At 43.1% G+C, this 20,135-nt stretch overlaps 2 protein-coding genes across 7 annotated transcripts in view; both read right to left on the bottom strand.

The window, feature by feature from the left end:
• The window catches only part of ZFAND6 (zinc finger AN1-type containing 6), a 36,447-nt gene extending 16,946 nt beyond the window's left edge, over window positions 1-19,501 (bottom strand). Inside the window, exons 1-3 of one of the 6 annotated variants that reach the window (XM_041468810.1) lie at window positions 19,358-19,383; window positions 18,116-18,145; window positions 16,592-16,682 (exon numbers count right to left, since the gene is read on the bottom strand). Coding sequence is in view for 1 of the 6 variants with exons in the window: in XM_041468808.1 (XP_041324742.1) it covers window positions 12,433-12,434 (2 nt within the window). In the remaining 5 variants the exon portion in view is untranslated. Of the gene's footprint in view, window positions 1-12,432; window positions 12,567-16,591; window positions 16,683-18,115; window positions 18,146-18,884; window positions 19,045-19,357 lie in introns of those variants that run through there. The other 5 variants (XM_041468809.1, XM_041468811.1, XM_041468813.1 and 2 more) reach the window with 5 other exon arrangements.
• LOC121354362 (translation initiation factor IF-2-like) lies at window positions 18,881-19,915 on the bottom strand. The gene has a single exon (XM_041468918.1). The coding sequence runs from the start codon at window positions 19,913-19,915 to the stop codon at window positions 18,881-18,883; it is 1,035 nt and encodes a 344-aa protein (XP_041324852.1).
• Window positions 19,916-20,135: the final 220 nt, after the last annotated feature.

The raw sequence follows: 20,135 nt of genomic DNA, 5'->3' as shown, positions 1-20,135 counted from the left end.
ATACAAAGCCTCATTCCAAGCACAAATAAGACACAAAGTTGGGCACACAAAAATACACTTCACTTTTTAGCATGTACTGGCACAGATACCCAATACCACCTGTACCACCATATGAAAAGGCAGGCTGGTACAAAAAGCAATAAATAGGAAATGCATTTCTCTACAGGCTTATCAAAACAAAGGGCAAATAAAAGCCCAAGAACAAAGTTCTATTGAATCTTGCTGCAGAAGCTCCCAAAGCACTGGCTGTGATTGAGGATACCTGTTCATATTGGAATTTGCTGCTCAGGTGTCCTGCTTCCAGCAGGACACTACTCAGGGTATAAAGCACTAGAATCACAAATTAATAGCAAGCTACAGAACAGTCCTGGGTTTTTTTTAGTCCATTGCTGTCTCCCAAAAGGCTCCAATTTACATTCACTGAGCAGTCATTTGTAGCTGCTTTAAGGCATTATCATGTCCCAGCAACTTGCTATGGAGCCAAGAAGAACTGGCAGATTTGAATAGGGGCCTCAGTCATTACAGCTCAGCCCAGCTTGCTGGTTGCAGTCAGACATGTCATTTCATCTTACAGCTCACCCCTGCTAAAGCACTGCAGCTGGTTCACATTTGCCAGCACAGCTACATGTGTAGTTACACTCTGACCCAGTTTCATCAGAATGCTTTGAGTTAAAAAAGTGAATATGGTTAAGGACCAGCTATGCAAGCAGATCTGTAAGGGCAGCGACCTCTTTGTTCCTGTAGCAGCAGAACACACAGCTGCTGCATTTTTCAAAACACAGGAATTCCAACTTCCTCAGCACCAAGAGAATCCATACATTTTAAAGCTTTCTACTCATTCCACTGAGCCCCCAGTTTTCTTCCTGCTCAAAGTTTTAAATTGCAATGTGAAGTAGAATTTATATGACTTCATAACAAAAACAAAATACTCACGCTAGTGACCAAAGACTTACATAAGATGTTCTTTTAACTCACTTGACAAGTCATTTAATATCTTCTATGTTCCTGTCTATTCCTGTTGAACAGCTTTTTATTTTTGTTTCATGCACAGACTTAATTTAGGCTACAGTCAAGTACTTAACTAGACACTCCTAGCAGAAACTTTACAAAAAGGTGTAAAGAGTTAGAGAAGTCTTTTCTTCACTTCCAATTTTTATTAGTTAGCAAGCTAATAAAAGTTCTTCCATACAAGAACTAAAATATAAATTAAATTGTAACTCTTAAGAAAGCTATATCTCAGATTTAAGATGTCAGACTATGAAAGAATCACACTAGTGGAAAAAAAACACACTCGTGAGAGAAAGTGACAGATGGAGAGAAAAGAGACAGTTCAGGTCTTAGGAAGGGACAGAACATTAGCAACTTTTACAACTAATCTGAGCCAGAATACCATAACCCAGGAACACCTGGTACAGACAAAGCCTCCAGTGTTAAAGCATGTATGCTGCTAAGTACAGCTGACTGCTCTTGTACTCAAGGTTACACGAGGAACAAGAGAACATTTCACGACAACCTCTCTGCTCTTGCTAAGCAAGAACAAAGATGCACAGATTCTATACTGCTATCAAGGAGATCACTGACAATAAGGACTCAGCTTTCCATGCTTGTCTACATGTACTATTAATAGATGTTACTTTGAAACTGTAATTACTACTTGTGACCACACTTAACCTTTGCAAAGCATGGATTATCAGACCCAAAGATTAACTTCTGTAAAAGTGGTACCTCAAACTCTCATTCACCTCATGCAAAAGCATCTAACTGCTTGCAGTAACCACTCAAAGTCTACAAACAAAAACAAGTATAAGCAAAATTTTCATACTTAATTTCCAAACTTTCTAGTATAGTCAACACACCAAATAAAGGGCCAATTCCATGGATGTCATTACTCTACTGAAGATTAATTCTTAAAAAACCCCAACAATTATCAAGCAATGCAAGAGGTACATTTTATTACCTATTTAGGAAGAATCATATTTTATCTGTTTTGGATTTCAAAGAGGCAGAGTACAGACAAAAGGATTCGTATTGGAATTGCAGAAAGCTGCCACACAGAGCCACTGGTGTGATGCTGGGCTCTTTGCAGGAATGACCACTACTTTATGGAGCATCTGCTAACTGCTAAGACACATAAAATATTAAGAGCAGCACTCTGTATAAAGCCTCCAACACTCCTATTTATCATGCATTTCAAATTGAGTCTAAAGCAGCAAAAATAAAAGTCAGGATGCCAAGGATTATCACTGTTTGTACATTTAAGCCTGCACACTGGGACTGCCTAGCTGTTCTAGACTAGCACCGCAGCACCACTAGAACTACACCCTTACATATGACTGAATCTCAGGAAGTTTGGATGCTAAGAAACATCATTTTTTCCTCTGACTTAGAAAATTTTAAAGCCTCTTACTCCCCAGGAGCACAATATATTTGTAGGCAACCCCCGTTCATCCAGCAAACTCCAGTCAAGAGCAACACAGAAATGCTTTCCGAAAGAGGCACCACCAGCATGTTCTAAGTTTCTGACTCTCCAGTGATGACTATCAGAAAATTTAAGCTGACAAAGCTGCCTTTTTGGAGAGGTCAACCTCAATGCAAGTGAAAACAACAAAACAAAACCTACACACACAACAAAACTCACTTCTTGGGTTCAAGAAAAAAACAGCAAATAACCCTTGGAGCTAGACATGCTTGTTTACAGCGAGCCATGACAGGGACCTTCAATAAAGATAACTAGTTAAACATTAAAAGCACTGAGAGCAACACAGTAACTATAGTTGTTCAGTACACAGTAAAGACAATTTCTGAGTTACACATAAAAGTGAACACAAGAAGAGTATATAATGTGTTTCAGGAAGCTGGTTTTGATCTGGCATCCCTAGGGGAGGCATGGTGACAGAAGTTCAAAAGCATACCTGAGGAACACAGAGAGGACACTGGCCAGCCACCCCTCTGGTCATGCTGTCCTACCCAAAGCACTCTCTGTCCATGCACAAGCCAGTGAAGAGTGGCTTGCCCCTCAGATATGAAGTTGTACTTACTCGGTTTAGCCTCCCCAGCTCCCCCAAGATCTAAGGCAGACAGGCTGAGCAGGCCCGTTTTTGGAAGATGGCTGTCTCTAAGACAAGACTGACGCAGAAACCTTACATGAAGTTACACTTGTGACAGAATGTGCAGCTACTTTTAAAAGAGTACCCTTTTAGAGTGCTTGCTCTGGCATCTCTGCTCAAGAGGAAAAAAAAATTCAGAAGTTACACCCATTAGAAAAATCAAACCATGTCAGTAATTGCTCATCAGCAGTTGGCTATGTCAGTTCACACAGTTTCCATCATGTGTGGCTGAACTGGTGCCAAGCCGTACAAGTCACAGATATTGCTTGAGGAGCCCCCTCTTCTTTCCTCTGGAGTTTGTGCCATCTCACACCTGTATTCTGGCATTCAGGTGCTGCAGGAATACTTGAGTTGCCCTTCACAGTCCCATAAATTTAAGGTTTACTTGAAATCTGTCAGATAACGAAATGCCTTCTTTTAAAATGCTCTACAAAAGGTAAGAAAGCTACTATGAAACAGACCAGACGGGGCTGGATTCTGCTTTCTCTGGTATCAGATATTGAAGCTGGCCATTTCCGAAATCAGAGGCTGTAGAGAATTAGAACCAGGAGATTCTAGAATTCTATAAATTCTTTTAGAATACCAGGCCAACAGGGATGCAGGAGAGCAACTCCATAAACTGTCTTTGTTGCTGTATTTTAAAACAGGTTTGACTTAACGCACTGATGAGAAATAATCTGTAAGAAGGATTCAAACACTTACAAGATTACCCTCATAATTACTGAAAGAATAGATATAGATTCAGTAATCGCTTCTTTTGAGCTTCAGTGAATAAGTAATCTTCTCTCAATACAGCATAAGTTTCACTTATTTTAAGCATATCAAACCCAGAAGAGATAAAAGCCGCTTTAACACAAGTTCCCGAAATAGACAGCTTCTTGTTAACAAAGCACCTGTTGCTGAGAACTGACAGTAAGCACAAAACACATTATAATTTGTTTTCATAAACAGCACTATGTAGAATTTTAATTAGCTTATAATGCCACAGTTCTACATGGGTCTAATCCTGAGGGACCTCCTGCGCCAATACCGGGGTTCCTATGCGTTAATAAATAAAACTGCCATCATTTCTAGCTAGGGCATCTCGAATTCAGTTTAACTTCCAAGAACACTGTAATTATCATGCATGATGTGTAGTTCTATTTAGAATTATGCACTATATCTAATTTAAGTGTGTAAAATTATACAATACCCTTACTGTGGTTTCATGGGGAACTCAACCTAAAGCTAAAGCCTGACCAAAGAAAGAGGGTATGTAAGGACAAGTTTTCAGCAGAAGAGGTATAAGTACAGCATTCCCTGTGGCAAAGCTGCATTCCTCATCTCCTGCAATACACTTAAATTTAGTCAAGGACTCAAAGGTATTACTTTGTTTTAACCTCAATGCTATGGGGGGGGGGGGGGTGTTTGCTGCTTTTTTTATCCCTGAATTATTATTTCAATCACTGGGGAAGCCAGCTTACACGATCCCAAACAAATTACATGTACTACGTAGATGTCTACATAGTAAAACTTACCACACTGCACAAAGCATAGGAAAATACTTCACAGGTGATCAGCAGCTGCCATGTTGAACAACTGGTATTTATCCCTCACTTTAATACACTGTCAAGTTTCACTGAAGATAGGAACAGACCAACTGGTCACACTCTGAAGTTTTACATCTTCCTTTAGTTTCCTCTCAGCTGTCACTTTACACTCCCTGAAACAATGGAACATGTAAATATCCAACTGCAGCCTATACACATGCATTCAGGATCTATTCATATGCAACTAATGCAATGGCTTCATGAAAAAGGTAATTTGGGGCTTTAGATACCTCTGTCACAATATTGCTGGGACAGGAACTGATCTACCCTGAAGACTTCGTTTTTCAAAAGCTTGGATTGGCTCTTGGATCTGGTTTGTGGTGCAGCTTTCTGCCAGAGGAGTCGAAGTTAACAGTACACTGCAGGAGGAAGGTGAACCTACCAAGTCAGTAGCAGAACTAAAATTTGAGGCATAGCCTCACTTACAGCTTAAGCCTAGGAAAAAGGCCCACATCACCAGGAGGTCAGAGCCTGAACTAGTGAAAGTTGCCTTGTGTCAGCTTTAACTATCTAAGTGTCGAGTTCACAGATAAGGGGCTAGAGAATTATCAGAAATTCGCAATGAGACACTCTCCTTTCTGAAGGTTTCCAGAAGTACACCACTTGCTCAGATGGAGAGGTCACTGCTTAAGAAAAGCTTAAAAAAATACTGGAATCAACTTGATTGAGGACAACTGGCATTTCTTCCCCCGCTGCCATCATGGAACAGAAAATAGTTTTTTACACTTCTTCCCTAAGCCCATATAGAACAGACTGCACATATTTCAGTTTCTCAACTGAGGAGAAAGCCAGAGCTGACAGCTCTCGAGTAAGAGTCTGCATTGCAAACACTGTGCTTTAATCACTAGGGCATCCTTTTTACCTACAAAATACTCCAGTTACAACTCTGAACTGCCCTCCTGATAACCAAGTCTGCTATTCATTCTGTTTCCAGACAAGATTCCACCGTGAGCACACATTTCTAGTACAATGTCTCCCCCACTCACTGTCCAGAACACTTAGATCAGCAAGTTAAGAACACAATCACCTAAAAATAGAATGGCTGGATGCCACTGTCTCCCCACTTATTACTGTGCTACCTTTGCACAGAGTTTTCTTCTACAATTCTACATGGAAAAATAAAGCCATAAATGGCTTTAAAGGAGGGACTTGTAATCAAAAAGGCCAAGCTGTTAAGTAGTGCTCTGGGATTTCCCCTTTTTCCTCAAGGCACATAAACAGAAATATACATTTTTAGAAGCATTTTGAACAATAACTCCTTAAGTAGATCTGATTTCTCTTTTTATCCTCTTGCCATAGTGATTGTACTCTGCCAGAGAACAGACTGACATATAGCAAAGTAAAGCACTTTATAGAGAAAGAAAAGTTCACAATATAAAGGAAAAGTACACAAACAGAGAAAAATGCAGGGCAGATCACCAACTATTTTGCTTGGCATATTAAAGCCCGTGTCACACTTCAGAATAGATAAAAATGGGGAGAGAAAAAAAAATCTGCTCACAGGATATTGAGCTTCAACTGTCAACAACACATGGCTTTCTACCTTGATGCTCATTCCTTTCCATTCACAAACTATGGCCAACAGGGTTATTATCAGGACAATGGAAAAAAGAACAAAGTATTTTCCTTTTTATTATGGCACTGGGTCAGAAACAGGAGTGTTATCAGCAAGAACAAGGCCCTTTAGCTTGGCCTAAGGATGCACTCACAGGCACAGCAGCTTCAGAAAAGCCCAGTGCCCTTACACTGCCTCCCAGAAATCCCTTCTGTCTCACACAACTTTTGTGAGAGCAAAAGCCCCCACATAACTGTTGAGGAATATTTGCCTTCCTTACATTAAAAAAAAAAAAAAAATTATTTTTAACCTGCAAGCCTACATTTCAAAAATCAACTGTCCCATTGTAAAACTTGATGCTGCTCAAGGAAACCCAGCAACATTGCACTGCACATTTTACACTGCATATGCCACCCTGTTTAAGTTCACCAGGCTGAGCTTTCAGGCCATATAAAAAAGTTTCAAAAAACTCCTCATTTCAGGCCTTGAGAGTCTGAGAAATTAAGATGTCAGAGCTGCAGCAAGGATATAGGTATTATTCAGAGAAGACTGATGTTCCAAGCATTCTGATTGTGTAGTGTGGGATCTGAGGTTGAAGACAGAAGGATAAGTAGGTAGCAACTAATGAGGAATTTATTTATGAATAATGACTGGGTATAAACTTAAGACCATGGGTCACAGTCACATTATGACTCTGCAGAATAACAAGCTAATTCCTGCAGAGACAAGAGGCAAGAGCCAAAAGTTTCACAGACACCAAGTAAGAGAAAAGCAAATGCAGGAAGGCAACAAAATCAACCAAGTGACCAGAGTGTGAAATGAGATTTTTTTGTTTTTATAGTGGAAGAAAAAAATTAAAGCAAATTACTACACTGCTTTGCACAGAAGTTTAAAATCACTTTTAAATGCACTCAAGGCACCAAGTTTGACTGGACTTATTAAGAAGGCAATAAAGACATGCCCAGCTGCCAGACCATTCTACAAATCAAACACTCCTTTATCTCAGCACTAGTCTTAGCCCCTGCTTGGTTTGTCACACACAACTGATAATTTGTTTGTTATGTAACCAATAGTAATACACTTACCTTAACCTATTGTTACTAATGCTGCCTTCCTTCTCTCCAAGGATACTTTAAACAAACCCCATGAAAATATGTTGACACTCAAAACAATTCTACTGAGCCATTCTGAAGTCTTTTCCCTAAAAAGCATTTCAGCAAAGTTCTTCCATGCTGCCAAAATTTTCTTGCACATTAGTAATCAAATATTTTGATATCACAAAACACTAAAATAAATACTTTTCTTGTCACCTTTCACCTGGAGAACAACATTTGTTTGATAACTAATTCTAATTAATACCTACAAAATCACTTAAGGACTTGACAACAATATCCAACAGCATGTCATACTAGCATGATATTTGGATAGCATAATCCCAACATGAGAAGTCTGATGAAATTCACTTAGAAAACTCTCTGGTATCAACAACTAAAGCTACCTGATAAGCATCTTACCTGATTTGGAAGGAGCTGGGCAAGGAGAGCAATCTCTAAACTTTTCAGTTTAACACTCACAGCCATTTCTTTTGCCCCTACCTCGACAATGATGCAGATCCCAATACAAGGTCATCCTGTTGCACAGAAACCTTTATGGTACATCACAACATTGCACTGCATTAAGGACTTGATTGTATCTGATTTTACAAAAACATGCTGAATTCATACAAAATTCATACAGGGGGTAGAGAAATAATTGTATCCTTCTTTGCAATCTTGTCTTCCCTGCCACCCCATCCTCGAAACCAGCATGATCAACGACTCACTGAATGTCTTCTGGCAATCTAAATTAGAGATAGCATTCTGTGTAAAAGGCATTAATGTGTCCAATTTAGGTACAGAATGCTACATTTTTGCCTGAAGAATCAGTGGTTCTCTTGCTGCAAACATATTTTAAACCTTAAGTGGGAAATACCTGCCTTTCTCATATTCTGCCTTCATCAGCACAACTATATTCCACAGCACACACATGAAAATCATCCAGACTTCCGCACTGTTCAAACCAATGGTGAAAACTTCAGGCCTTGCTTAAAAAGCCCATGCAATGCAAAATGTTTCAATGAGCCCAAAACACCTCACTTCCATCTCAGAAATACCTCTCAAGCTCCCATTCCAACTTGATTATTAAGTTTATATTTGTCTCCCTTTTTCTTCGCATTGATAAAGATGCATTAGCATCATGAATTACAGGACACACTGGTGCAGTGCTGTCTTAAACCCTGGGCTAGCTAAACTGCTGGGGTGGCTGCCAGGGCCTGCCAAGCCACACTGTTGACAGTTTAGTTCTCCAGATACAGGATTATTACGTTTCAGACTGACAAACACCATATCCTGAAGGTTAGAGTCCTGTGACAGAAATACACCCTGGCAGGGCAGAACAGCCGAGCAGGGGTGGTCTTCAGCACAGAGACAGTCTGAGCTCCTGCAAGACTGCTGTGGCATTAAGTTAACGGAAGAACTGTGGGTTTAATAAAACTGCTGCTTAGAAAGGAGCTATTTTTAGGAAATACTCAAATCAATGTGTTCATTTGTCTAATACTCAAAATACTGTCTTAAATTGAGTTAAATCCCAACCTGATCCATCTTCTGCTCCATTTAGATCAACTTATCTCTTAATGTATAATTTAATAGCCAAAAAAGTTACTTCTCAAATGAAAAAAACCTCAGTTTATTTCAACAACTGGAGAATGAGTAAAAAACCCCAACATGACTGAGGAGAAACAGTTTTTGCACTGTCAAAGCTTTGTTTTAGCTAATCTCTGTTTAGCTCAAAAGCCCTATAAACACACTTGGAAGAAGGGATCTGTTAAAAATATATCACCCCACCCCTTCAATTAAGGGCTGAGAAGCTTATGACACATCTGAGAGATCCAACAAGAACAGGGAAGAAAGACTTAATGTTCCTGATACTTCTAAAGGTAAAAAAAAAAAAATTAAAAACAAGCAGCTTTAAAAATCCCAAACATGTTTCATGCCTCTGTTAAATAGATTTAAAACCAAGAACAGATCCCAACTATTTTTATTCCTTTGTAGGTCATGTGCAATTATCTGCTTATTTTCACAAAACCTTATGACAGTGTAAACATCACTGGGCAGATGATCTGCCCCACCCAGAGCGAGCTCCACACCACAGGAGGATACACAACTATCTCCTGAGGAGCCCTTGTATCTGCAGGAGAGGGCTGCTCCTGGGCACCAATCTGCCCTGCAACAGCAGCCCCGTGCTGATCACGCCTCCTCAGCTCCCCCCTTTCCTAGAAACTGCAAGAAAACCAGTCAGAGGCCAAACCTCCCAGCTAAAGCAAGGACAGGTGTCCCTGTTTGGGCATCACTGACATGCTCTAGGATGACATTATTCTTCTCCCCCCTCCCTTCTGCCTTGGGCACAGGGCAATTGGCAGAAATGATCCCTAAACCACTTGGGAAACAGGGAGGAAGACAAGGGGAAAAGAGCCAGTTGGGCTGGCTCCAGCCACCAGTTCAGAACAATTTGAGCCAGCCTAGCTGACTGTGCCCGCATCGCCCACAGAGCCCACTCTGCTGGGAGCGTGCAGCAGGCCCCACGTGCGGCAGAGAGGGCCCAGCAGGCAGGGGGGACCCAAAGCCCACATTCCTGGTTTCAGGGTGGACAGCAGCCCTCCATAAGGCTTGGGGATATTTTAGAGATCAGTCCATGGCAGGCACACAGCCTGCTCCAAGTAGCAGTGAACAGAACCAGAGTGCAGGGTCACCATCCCAGCTCATGCTGGGCCACCCACCTCACTGTGGGCAGTGCCACCAGCAGCTGGTGGACTGTAGGGCACAGATGTCCTTTGTCACAAAGAGGGGAGATAAAATTTCATCCTGTGCTTTATACACAGGGTTACAGTGGATTTTGAGAATCTCTTATTCACATCAGAGATGTATATTCCATCCTGGCACAAGAAGCAGACACATAAATCCCACAGCACACAACACATTCACAGTGTTTAAGATGTGCAGATGGAGCATGTGCGGGAGAAGGTTTTATGAACAAGAAATGCTGGAACAACCAATCGTCGTGCGGGGACAACACAGGTCCTGCCAGCAACGGCTTTGAATGCAGGCAAGAAACATTTGCTGTAGCCTGAATACAGAAGTTGTACAGCTGTGCCAGCAAAGTGGTATGTTTATCCTTTAGGGCAGATTTGCTTTCTACAAACAGCCTGCATTAGAACTGTATACATGTGGCGAGAGAGTTGAGCATTTCACTCCTCTGCTGAATAAATCAGCCAAACTGGTCCCAGATAATACATCTTCCCTAAGCTGGGGGCCAGAGGGGACTCAGAAACATGGCTGCTCAGTGATCAAGCAACAGGAACCAAGTTGCCTCATGTATTCAGCTTTTATCTGGTTCTAAATGAAAGCAGTTCAGTTCTAAATGAAAGTTAGTTTTTGGCTAAATGTAATATTTAATAGCACACAAATATTTTAGTTGCCCTGCTTCAGTTTCAGCAATTCTAATACACATACTCATCAGTTTAGAGGAAACTTTAACGAGCCACTTAGTCTTAGGCCTAGCATCACATGGAAGTAAAGAAATTAATATCCAGGTATTAAACACTTATGCATCCTGGTCTCAAGCCCAGTACAAGAAACCTATCCTAGCTCTCTGCTAGAAGACCATATAAAGTCATTGCCCATTCTAAAATAGTATTTTCAGGGTTTAAATACAATGCAGGACATTTAAAAATGGTATAAACAGATAAAGACAGCAGGAGTAAATTAGTAATTCAGACCTATAAGCCACTGGCCCATACACCAGTATGTCAAAACACTGCTATATATATACATAAAAGCAATCTATACCCAGCATTGTGGGAGAAAACAGAATAGCTCAATGTAAAACTGAAAGAACAAGGTATACTTTGAAAATAACACTTGTTTACATTCAGTAAAGGTCTAAGCAATTGCTTTCCACGGTCATTTGAAAGACTGTTTCTCAATTTTTCACATCCATTCTTCTATCACCATGACTAATCACACAAAACCCATCAAACTTCTTAGACTCAACAAGTATTGGGGACATGAGTATTTCTTTCCAATTCCCAGGAGCAGCTGAGTATCAACCCAAGTGATTTTATAAAAACAGGAAGTATTCAGGGAAGTAAGAAAATAGATTTCCCAATCTGAAAGCTTTGTACTGTATGTGGCCTCATCTAATACAGAGAGGGTGACAATTAAAAGAAAGTCTTTATTCTCTTTAGAACCCCCCTGTTTCCTGCCTCATCACTTCCTGCTCTCCTCCTATCCCATGCCACCCATGGCAATTCATACTTTTCCTGTTCCTGAAGCCCTTTCAGATGCACAAAGTGCCACTAAAAATACCATATATGATATAACTGGTGCAGAAATTGAAAATAATCTTCCCTCAAATAAAACACCTGCTACCATTAGGCAATAGAGCCTTCCAAAGAGATCAGACCAATTCAAAAGGAAAAGAAAATCCCCCCCTCTTTTTTTCCCCCCTTAGCTGGAAGGGTAATAGCTGCACCAGAGAGCAGTAACACTTCATTTTTCTTGCCTGTGTTTGTAGTCAGAGCTCCTACAGACCCAGACACCCTACAAAACTGATTAAAATTGAGGAAGAAATTGCCATGTTTTACATAGTTTTTACATATCTTTGTTCTAAATGCTAAAGACCTGCGAGACATTCTTCTCATCAAGAACAAACACACAGACAACAGCACAGCAGCGTTCAGTGATACAACAAAGGACAATTTAAGACAAATGACTTGGAGCAAATGCTATCACTGAATAATCCCACAGCAGCTGTCATAATTAGTTACCTCCAATCTCATCAGAATCAGGGAAGTTAGAGTTAAAATCGAGCTCTCTTCCTGTAACATTGTGTAACTCCAAAACAGCAGCATTATCCTCGCTATTTTAGAATTAACATTTCTCCATAAGATAATGTGGAACCGCTCGATTCTTCCACGCCAGAACACCCGGTGCAAGCCGAGAGATGACAAAAGAAACTCGGTCAAGTTTGAGTCTCTCAGCACCTTATTTCCTGTCTAAAGAGCCCTTTTGTTCTGCTTCCCTGCATAAATGTTAATATCCTGCCATCATTAGAGAGCGGAACGACGAAGGAAAGCCCCACGCACATGAACTCCACTGCCCCGGAGGGCGGAACGACGCCACACGACGCGATTAGAACGGCAAAATTCCTACCAACACGATCTCCACAATTTTCTGTTCGCTTCACCCCAGATTAACTTCACTTGGAGCTGCACTTCGGCGCAACCTACCGTGGGCACGGGGCCCGCCCTCCCGCTCCTATTGGTCGAGGCGGCGGAGGCCCGCCCCGCCAGCCGGGCCGCGCCCGCTGATTGGCGGAAGAGCCTGCCCGTCACGTAAAGAACTTTTCCTTGCTAGCAGGTTAGGCTGGGCGGGCTCGGGCACCCCGGGCGCGCGCTCTTAAAGGGGCCGTGCCCCGCTGCCTCCGTGACAAACCCGAGCCGCGGGCGGGCGCACCCCGAGACCGATGCCCGGGACGGAGCCCGGTCCCCGCGGGGAACCCACCTCTCCCGGACGGGGGGCCAGGGGTGGAAGAGGGGATAACACCCGAGAGGGCTGGGAACGCTTCTCCCGCGGCAATTACACAACTGCCGCCTGCTCCACTTATGGGATAAAATTAGCTGTGGGTTTGGAGCCCATCCGCGCTTTAAGGGTGACTGGAGTTACCCCGGGAGGCCGAGCACACTATATAAATTAGTAACCCCGGCTAAAAATACATCGGCTCGCCGGTTCCAAAGACTTCCACCCATTTAAAGCATGAGTCAGCAGGAGCTCCGCAGGAAGTGACTGTCTCCATCCCACAAGGTACCACGGCTTCTGCCAGAAACTTTTTGTGCTTATTCAGGCTTCACTTGACTGCACAAATTTGCAAGATCCTGGTCACGTTATGACAGCAGCGTTTCCCACGGCACAGCCTCCTCTCAGCACCACACAAAAACCTGTCCTTTAGATTAAAAGCGGTTCTTTTTCCATCGTGCAAACACAGATGTGGTTCCCTACCGAACTCTCCAGTGAAAAGATGAGTAAAAACAAAACAAGGCTTAACAAATATTTCACAAGTGCAGCTAGGACACCTGGCTCAAGACGAACCTTGCCCCATCCTAACAAGCACAAAGGGAAGAGCCAGAACAGTCAGTGCTCCCTCCAGCACCCACAAGTATCATCATAGTTACACAAGACTTATCTGGGTAGCAAGGCTGCCTTACATAAAATATTTTCACGTGTTTAGTGTAAAATAACTAAAAATATTAAGCTAGAGGAAGATAAAGCACTTGTCAGCACAAGCACATTGGGGTTGTTTTTGTCGTGTGCGAAGGCAGAGAGGAAAAACTTGTTTCTGGTTCTTGTCACCTCTCCCAGTGCTGGAACTGCCTGCCTTCCCTTACTTCACCCACTACCATTACCTCAAAACAGGGAAGTTTTAACTTCCCTAATACAGATTAATGAAGTCCAAGGCAGTCCAGCACACTGCTTTACTGCAAATACTACACAACATTAGGAAAATATTTACAGCTAAGTGCTCCCTTGAGGTGTGATACACCAAAGACAGCATAAAAAACACCTTCAGGAGGGATGTTTACTTCTGCTAAAATGACAAAATTGCACATTTTGTGTTACCTATTTTAAAGCAACCTACCACACCACAAATCCAAGTACAACTGAAAAGCAGCAATTGGTTATAAGTTGATATGTATGAAACACTACAAGAACAGAATTAACAATATTCACATAACTTACACACAATACCTAAAATATAAACTGAAAGAACCAGACCTCAATCCTTGCATCTGAATTCAGATCCCTACGAGAGCCAGCACTGCTGGAAGCTGATCTGGGGTCCACTGAACATAACTCATACTTGCATGGCACTTTTTTTGACCAACCCTTATCTAAGCAATCAAAACCAAGAACAAGGTTCACACAAACAAAACAGACCAATAAAGGGTCCCTCAAGTATCTCAGGAACCAATCTTGGAAAGCTTCAATTCAGGGTACATTAACTTTAGGCCCATAGAAACAGCAAAATTCAAAACTGTATCAACCAAACTGCCAAGTGCTTGAAGACATGACAACCCTATGGTAAACATTGTTGTTGGGATACTTTAAAAAGAAAAGGGAGAAGAAGAAAAAAAACCAAACCAAATATACTACTCCAAAAGCTTCCAGCTCTGTTTGCTACCACAGCAGCTTCACCACCTTGTAATGGCAATGAAAAATATTTTTTATCATCAAACATCCCACACTTCAGCTCATGCTTCTGCCACACAGGCAACTAGCAGCTCTTATCACTACAGGGGTGACGTTCCATCCCTTTTCCTCCCCACCTCTTCCCCCCACAAGCCCTGCAGTCTGGCCAGCTCCTGAAACCAGCTCTGGTGCTAATCAGCCCCTTCCACCTGCCTTGAGTCTCTGAGCTGGCAGGAGTTTGGCCAGCCTGTGATGAGCAAAAGTATGGCTTACCCAGAGCAGAAGGGGGATGGCAAAGCAAACTCAGCACTGGCCTCCCAGATTTTCTTACCCATCTCATTTAAAAGCAAAACAAACACACCACAACTATCCTAATAAGAAAGCCCCAAGAGTAATTTGCTATCCTCATAAAAGTAAAGATCCCCACATTATCTGTCAAATGGGGCGTCCAAACCAGATTCATGGTTGACCCTTAGGTCATTGGACTAGAAATCACAGGTAAACATATTTGTATCTGAATGTTGGGAATCCATGCATTAAAAAATTGCTATTCAAGTCATTGTCCCATGCTGAAGGAAATGTAGTGAAACTAGATTAAAAAGCCTAGTTTTCAGCCTCAGTTTCCGCAAGAAGCCATCTATCTTCCCTCTAAACACACTTTTCATCAGCAATACATTCTGGGAAAATGGTACAGGCAAATTTTAAGGTTCAGGCTCAAGTTAAGCCTTTGCTACTATTACAATATCTGTAGCGATGCAGAAAAAAAGGAAAACAGCAGACTGCAGCTGCAAGAACACTAAGCAGGGAAGCTTTCACAGCAGTGTTAAAAAAATATCAGTTTGCTGCCACACAACCTTGCACTTGGACAGTAAGAGAGCACCTGACTCTCATTTGACTATGGGAATCACGCAACAGCTAAAAGGCCATTTGTTCTGTAATCTTACACATACAAGACAACAAGTTTGGGAGACTTGACAGCTCAAGAGATCAGGAACAGAGCCTTCCATCTGTAAGTCACCAGTTCAAACAGAGACAAGAATAGTAGTGATCAAAAGCCACATGTGATGGCTGTTCAGGGATTAGATGAAGAGACGGTTACTCAACCCAGGTCCCAGCAGATCAGTGTGAACCACAAGAGCTTTCTTCACCATTCTGCAGCTGGTTTTCAGTCCTGAATCCATTACACCTGGATTCTGTACACGTTAATAAGTAGCAAAGAAACTGATCTGCTACATACACACACTGAACTGGTATTGGAGTAAAGGACTTTACCCTCTGGTTGTCAATGATGTCTACACTACAGCATGTGCCAAATTTTTTATTTATTATTCTTATAGTTCAGACTTTTAGCTTTTCTTATTACTAGAGACAGCTTTCAAAGTAATATTTACCTCCCCATGCCTTTCACAGCCTCAGATGCTGTAACCCTATTTATAAACAATAGTTCCCAAACTTGCTGTGTATTTCTGAAAATATAGCAATTTAAGAAGTACATTAGCATAAGAATTTCAGAACTTTGTCATTTGAGAAATGACTCTGAGACAATATTATACATTTTTTTATCAAACCTAATAAACCCCATTATTTCATGGGTGCCATGTCTATATAAAGGCAGTGGGAAAAAAATCTCTATGTGAAGAAACAAACATTCCTTTTCATATTATGCATTCTTCAATACATCAGTCTCTGCAAAGTCTGCTAGCAGTAACTCCTTTCCAGCCTGACTTTAGTTTTGAAAGTCTGCAAAAGTACCTGGAATTTCCAAGCTGGATTAGCAAGATGAAAACAAGTTCAGAGTGTATGTTGACTGAAGGTCCCCAGAGCTTGGGCTCATTGTCCTGCTTCAAACACCACTACCAAAAACAATCTCCTACAGAAGCCCAACAATACGCAGTTCATAGTTCTTAGTAGCACATTACTTCCCGAGAATGAAATTGCTGATGAAAAGCCAAGACCCTAGAAACCTAGCAGGAAACTTATCCTTAGCTGTAACTAAGGAGGCCCTCACATACAAAGAATTCAACTTGCTATTCCAGGAGTTTGAAGAGAACAACATACCAGACTGATGAGATTTCAGTAATCTTGAACTTCTGAGATTCCTCTTGCTGCTTTCAATGCCAGACGTACTACTGCACTGCAATAATCAGATCTGGAAACAACAAAGAGGTGCATGTGGTAAACACAGAGAGGTCTGCTGAGCTGTCTGGACAGCAGCACAGACGCACCAGACAGACACATCCCACTGGATTGTTTTAGCAGCTATCTCAAACCTCTCAAAGCCTAGCTGACTTGAGATATTATTAAATCCCAACTCTTTCTATATAGGCAATAAGCCCTTAACAGAATCATTTGTCCCTGCCCTGTGGCCTCGTGGCCTATAAAGCTGGACATTCCCAACAGGTCTCAATTTCTCAGCAGCTGTCATAAGGGTTTGCTTTGGGGTGGTTGTTGGGGTTTTTTGCGGGGTGTGTGATTTGGTTGGGTGTTTTTTCTCTCTCTCTCTTTTTTTTTTTTTTAATGAGAACACGGAATTGTATCTTGTACAGCTGCACAGCCAAGGTCTCTGGTGACAGAGGGCTACATCACTTGCTTCAGCCAAAGTCTTTGAAAAAGGACCTAGACATTTTAAAAGACACTTCCTTGATATTAGATATCTTTTGGGTGGAGCACAAATAAGTATACTAGTTTCCATTGAATTCAGCATAGTCCAAGTCGATTTATACGTAATCTATAATAATCTTTGTAGGTCAAATGATGTATCTCAAATATTAGTCACAGCCCATTCAGTATTAAAAAAAAAAAAAGTGCATAGCAATTAACTGCCAAGAAAATGGAGCCAGAAGTTTGTATACTTCCAATTTTCTCAGAAATCAGACTGATTAATATAGCTGTTACAAAACCACACACTTTCACAGAAACAGGGATTACCTTTATCTGTAACCATAGCAACTTTTCAGTAGTTTGTGTTAATGTTACTCTCTCTCTGATAACTTGCCACTATCTCTTTCAAGCTATTTGTGTAAGGTTTTGAATGTGCCATCTGAGACCACGAAGTAACCAGAAGTTGAAATGTAAACTTACATTCTTCAATCACACTCCTGTAAGTATACTATGTCATATACAATGCTGTTAATTTTTGCCATAAATTCATGATTAGTCAAGAAGTTAAATAGTAACAGATTAAAATAAATTTAACATGATTCACAGGTTTTTAAGACAAACATTTTAAGAGGTATTCTATGAACATATAAAAGAGACAGTTTTCCCACTAGTGAAGATTATCTGCTTCTCTATCCGCAAGGAATTATGCCACTGACACGTCAGAGACTTTGCTATTCAGTACCATAAGAAACAAAAATCCTCCCATTATACATTTATTTTGGCCTGAACAAATACAAGACAGATCAGAAAAGAGCCAGTCCCTTTGTTCTAGAAGTTAGATGATAGTAACGAATAGGTACCTCAGCATAACAAAAACAAATCAGATAAAAGTCACAGAGTAAAGCTGTAAAAGCTAGAGGACAGACAAGAACGAGACAAAGGAATGAACTGACATATTTACTTCCTGAATTGTTGACTTACCATCATCCACAGCTCAGAAGGATTAGCGTTCTGTGCAAAAAATTATTTAAGACGACACAAGACAACAAAAATATTTACTTGTGAGTAGGAGGAAGAAGAGAATAATTTTTTTTTTTTTTTCACTGAAGCTCACAGGGCAGCTTACCAAGCTGTGCCCTTCTCTTTTCAGTGTAAAGTTTGGCACAGTTGAGATGTGAGCACAGAACCTTAGAAGAGTGAAAGAAACTCGGCACGCTCTTTGCTCCCTCTAACTCTTACGCAATGACACCTATTAAAGGACAAGCCTGGACAAACACACGGGAATGGACTTCAGAACACAACGGTGCACTTGAAGTCAATCCATGCAGGGGGTGAAGTAACCACCACGGTTTTGCTGAATGCCTCCACATTACACCAGCACATATGGTGGAAGTTTCTGCATTTCGTTGTTGCTGCTGTTGTTATTAGCAGTCAGGTAACTGCCCTTTTTATTTTCTAAGGTTACCCAATCCTAACATCCTGTGGAAACACGAGGGGATGTTCACACCCTTTATCTATCACTCCAGGCTTTTGGCAAAACCTAGGAGGCAAGTTGGGCTAAATCTCACAGGCTTCCTGGGCGAACACCAAAACAACAACAATAACTTTTCGTAACGCAAAACGCCAAAGTACGACAGACTTTACAAGCGTTAACCCTCGGTTTAACCAGAAGAGCGGTACAACACAAAGCGCACGTTCTTCCCGAGCAGCCCCGTCCCCACAGCAGCCAACCCCGCCGCACTGGGCTCACCCGAGGGGCAGCGGGGCCCGCTCCGGGCTGGGGGAGCCCTGGGGCGGGCAGGGCTTCGGCCCCGCGCTGGAACCCGCGGGCCGTGCGGAGGGCGCGGGGCCGGGCCCGGCCGGCGCAGCGCTGGCGGAGGGCCGGCTCTGCCTCTCCCTTCCACCCAAGGACACGAGTACAAACACCTCTGCCCCGGGATGGCTCCTGCGCACGCAGCCGCCCGCCGGGGGTGGGGAGACGAGGACGGAACCACCAAAAAAGGCAGAGAAAGAGCCAGCGGGCCCCGCGCCCGCCGTCGCCCCGCAGCCCCTCGCCCGCTGCCTGCGGGGGTCGGGGGCACGAAGGGGGAACCCTCCGCAAAGCCCCTCCGCCGCTCCCCGAGGCCAATGGGGGGGCCGGCCGCCATCCCCCCGCCCCGTCGCGGTGCGGGGCCGCTGCCGCAGCCCCGGCCCGGCCGCCCCGGCCCCGCCGCGCTCCCTCACCTGCGCCGGGCCCGCCGCGCCCGCCGGCCCCGCTCGCTCCTCACCAAACTTTTTTTTCCCCTTTCTCCGTGTTTCGTTGCCCTCAGAGTGACGCGGGCGGGCGCTGATTGGCGGAGCCCAGGCAGGCAGGCCGCGGGGAGCGGGAGGCGGCGCCACGGCTCGCGAGTAATTATTACACGGCGACGGCGGCGACGTGAACCACGGAATGCTATTTAAAGGGACAGCGGCCCGCCCCGCTTCCCCCCCGCCCGCAGGGGTGACCTGAGGCGAGCGCGGCGGCGGGAGGGCGAGCGGACCGCGGCTGCTGGGGCGGCGGCGGCCGCACTCCTGCCCCACAAATAAATTCATTTTGCTGTAAAATACCCCTGGATGCGCCCGCTGCCGCCCCCTCTGCCCTTCGGGCCCGTGAAGGGGAAGGTCTCTCCTGGCGGTGTTTCCTGCGGGGCTCAGGGCGCTGTGTGGGGTCAGTCCCTCACAGGCCCCTCGCCTTCTGCGTTGCCCTTGGAGTCTCTTGTTATCTCTAATGTCACCTGCTTGTTTGTGTTTTCTTTTCTCCATGTGGGGCTCTCAGACAATCCACTGCAGCTTCTTTACATGCACACCATTTCCACCTCACACTCGATATATACGGATATAGTTTTGGTGTTTTTTTTTTTTTTTTTTTTTTAAATACATTCTCCCCGCTTGTCACAGCCCATACCATGCAGGGAGGTTTTAAAGGTGAGGTTTAAGGATGGTAAGTGACTCGATGGCTTGAAGCAGATAGGGAGTACAGGAT

This window comes from Pyrgilauda ruficollis, unplaced genomic scaffold, assembly GCF_017590135.1.
Source record: "Pyrgilauda ruficollis isolate IOZ18807 unplaced genomic scaffold, ASM1759013v1 scaffold23, whole genome shotgun sequence".
Lineage (NCBI taxonomy): Eukaryota > Metazoa > Chordata > Aves > Passeriformes > Passeridae > Pyrgilauda > Pyrgilauda ruficollis.
This window is presented reverse-complemented; position numbering and strand designations above follow the sequence as displayed.

Bases quoted from the DNA above. Each gene is read 5' to 3' on its own strand.
- LOC121354362 (XM_041468918.1), bottom strand. From the start codon at position 19,915: ATGGAGAAAAGAAAACACAAACAAGCAGGTGACATTAGAGATAACAAG.